This window comes from Oryx dammah, unplaced genomic scaffold (assembly GCF_014754425.2).
Source record: "Oryx dammah isolate SB20612 unplaced genomic scaffold, SCBI_Odam_1.1 HiC_scaffold_5434, whole genome shotgun sequence".
NCBI lineage: Eukaryota > Metazoa > Chordata > Mammalia > Artiodactyla > Bovidae > Oryx > Oryx dammah.
The window spans coordinates 655-2,515 of NW_024075291.1; the positions used below are offsets into that span (position 1 = coordinate 655).

The following is a 1,861-nucleotide window of genomic DNA, read 5'->3' on the forward strand; positions in this document are numbered from 1 at the left end:
CGCTGAGCAGCGCGCCATCGGTGGCATAGCTAACGATATGGCTGCGCTTGACGCCACCGCGGCAGGCCTGCGCCGCGGCATCGAGCAGCTCGCCCTGGTAGTTGCTGCCTAGGCGCGCCAGGTGCGCCGGCACCTGCTGCGGGCGCAGCTCGCGGACCAGTTGGCCGTGCTCGTCGAGCAGGCCGTCCTCGGCGCCGAACAGCAGCAGCTTGTCCGCGCCCAGGTCGATGGCGGCGCGGGTGGCGACGTCCTCGCAGGCCAGGTTGAAGATCTCCCCGGTCGGTGAATAGCCCAGCGGCGACAGCAGCACGATGCTGCGCTCGTCGAGCTGACGATTGATGCCCTTGCGGTCGATGCGCCGCACCTCGCCGGTGTGGTGGTAGTCGACCCCATCGAGCACGCCGATCGGCCGTGCGGTGACGAAGTTGCCGCTGGTCAGGCGCAGGCGCGAGCCCTGCATCGGCGAGGCGGCCATGTCCATCGACAGGCGCGCCTCGATGGCGATGCGCAGCTGGCCGACGGCATCGATCACGCACTCCAGGGTCGGCGCGTCGGTGATGCGCAGGTCGCGGTGAAAGTGCGGAGTCAGGCCGCGGGCGGCCAGGCGCGCCTCGATCTGCGGGCGCGAGCCGTGCACCAGCACCAGGCGCACGCCGAGGCTGTGCAGCAGCACCAGGTCGTGGACGATATTGGCGAAATTCGGATGGGCAACGCCCTCACCGGGCAACATGACCACAAAGGTGCAGTCGCGGTGGGCGTTGATATAGGGCGAAGCGTGGCGTAGCCAGGTAACGTAGTCTTGCATGAGCAATCCATTAGCGTAGAGACGTAGGACGGCATGGCCGTCGTGTTCGGTCAGAAGGTCGGTCTCATCGTCGCTGCACGTCTTCGCTCCGGGTCAGGCAATAGTGCTGGATCAGTTGGCGCAGCAGCGCCACGGTAGGTTCGATGCGTGCCAGCTCCAGGTGTTCCCCCGGCTGATGCGCGCAGTCGATGTCACCCGGGCCGAGCACCAGGGTCTCGCAGCCAAGGCGCTGAAGATAAGGCGCTTCGGTGCCGAATGCCACCGCCTGCGCCGCATGCCCGGTCAGCCGCTCGGCCAGGCGCACCAGTTCGGCGTCGGCGCGCTGCTCGAACGGCGGCACTTCGGGGAACAGCGGGCCATAGTCGATGCGCACCTGATGCTTGAGCGCCAGCGGCTGCAGCTTGCCGCGAATCGCCGCGCGCAGCTGTTCCGGGTCCATGCCCGGCAGCGGGCGCAGGTCGAACTCCAGGGCGCACTGCCCGCAGATGCGGTTGGGGTTGTCGCCGCCATGGATGCAGCCGGGTTCAGCGTCGGTTGCGGCACGCCGAATTGCGGGTTGTTGAATTCGCGCTGCCACTGCGCACGCAGGCCACGCAGCTCGCCCATCACGTCCTGCATGGCCTCCAGCGCGCTATGCCCGAGCGCCGGGTCGGAGCTGTGGCCGCTGCGCCCGAGGATGTCGATGCGCTCCATCATCACGCCCTTGTGCAGGCGGATGGGCTTGAGGCCGGTCGGCTCGCCGATCACCGCCGCACGGCCCAGTGGCCTGCCGGCCGCGGCCAGGGCGCGAGCACCGGCCATGGAGCTTTCCTCGTCGCAGGTGGCGAGAATCAGCAAGGGTTGCTGAAAAGGCTGGTCGAGCAAGGGCCGCACGGCCTCGATGGCCAGGGCGAAGAAGCCTTTCATGTCGCAGCTGCCCAGGCCCACCCAGCGGTCGCCCACCTCGCTCAGCTTGAGCGGGTCGGTCTGCCACAGGGCCGCATCGAAGGGCACGGTATCGCTGTGCCCGGCCAGCACCAGGCCGCCGGGACCGGAGCCGTAGCTGGCGAGCAGGTT

At 68.7% G+C, this 1,861-nt stretch overlaps 2 protein-coding genes across 2 annotated transcripts in view; both read right to left on the minus strand.

Annotated features, from left to right (window-relative positions):
* LOC120859972 (amino-acid acetyltransferase) overlaps positions 1-805 on the minus strand; it is a 1,286-nt gene extending 481 nt beyond the window's left edge. The window contains exon 1 of the mRNA XM_040235852.1: positions 16-805. Within this exon, the coding sequence (XP_040091786.1) occupies positions 16-805 (790 nt within the window). The remainder of the gene's footprint in view (positions 1-15) is intronic.
* A 64-nt stretch (positions 806-869) lies between these two features.
* LOC120859973 (acetylornithine deacetylase-like) lies at positions 870-1,805 on the minus strand (the record flags this gene model as incomplete). The annotated part of the gene is made up of 2 exons (XM_040235853.1): positions 870-1,280; positions 1,349-1,805. Coding segments are annotated over 2 exons (868 nt in total), but the record flags the coding sequence as incomplete, so codon positions are not given.
* Positions 1,806-1,861: the final 56 nt, after the last annotated feature.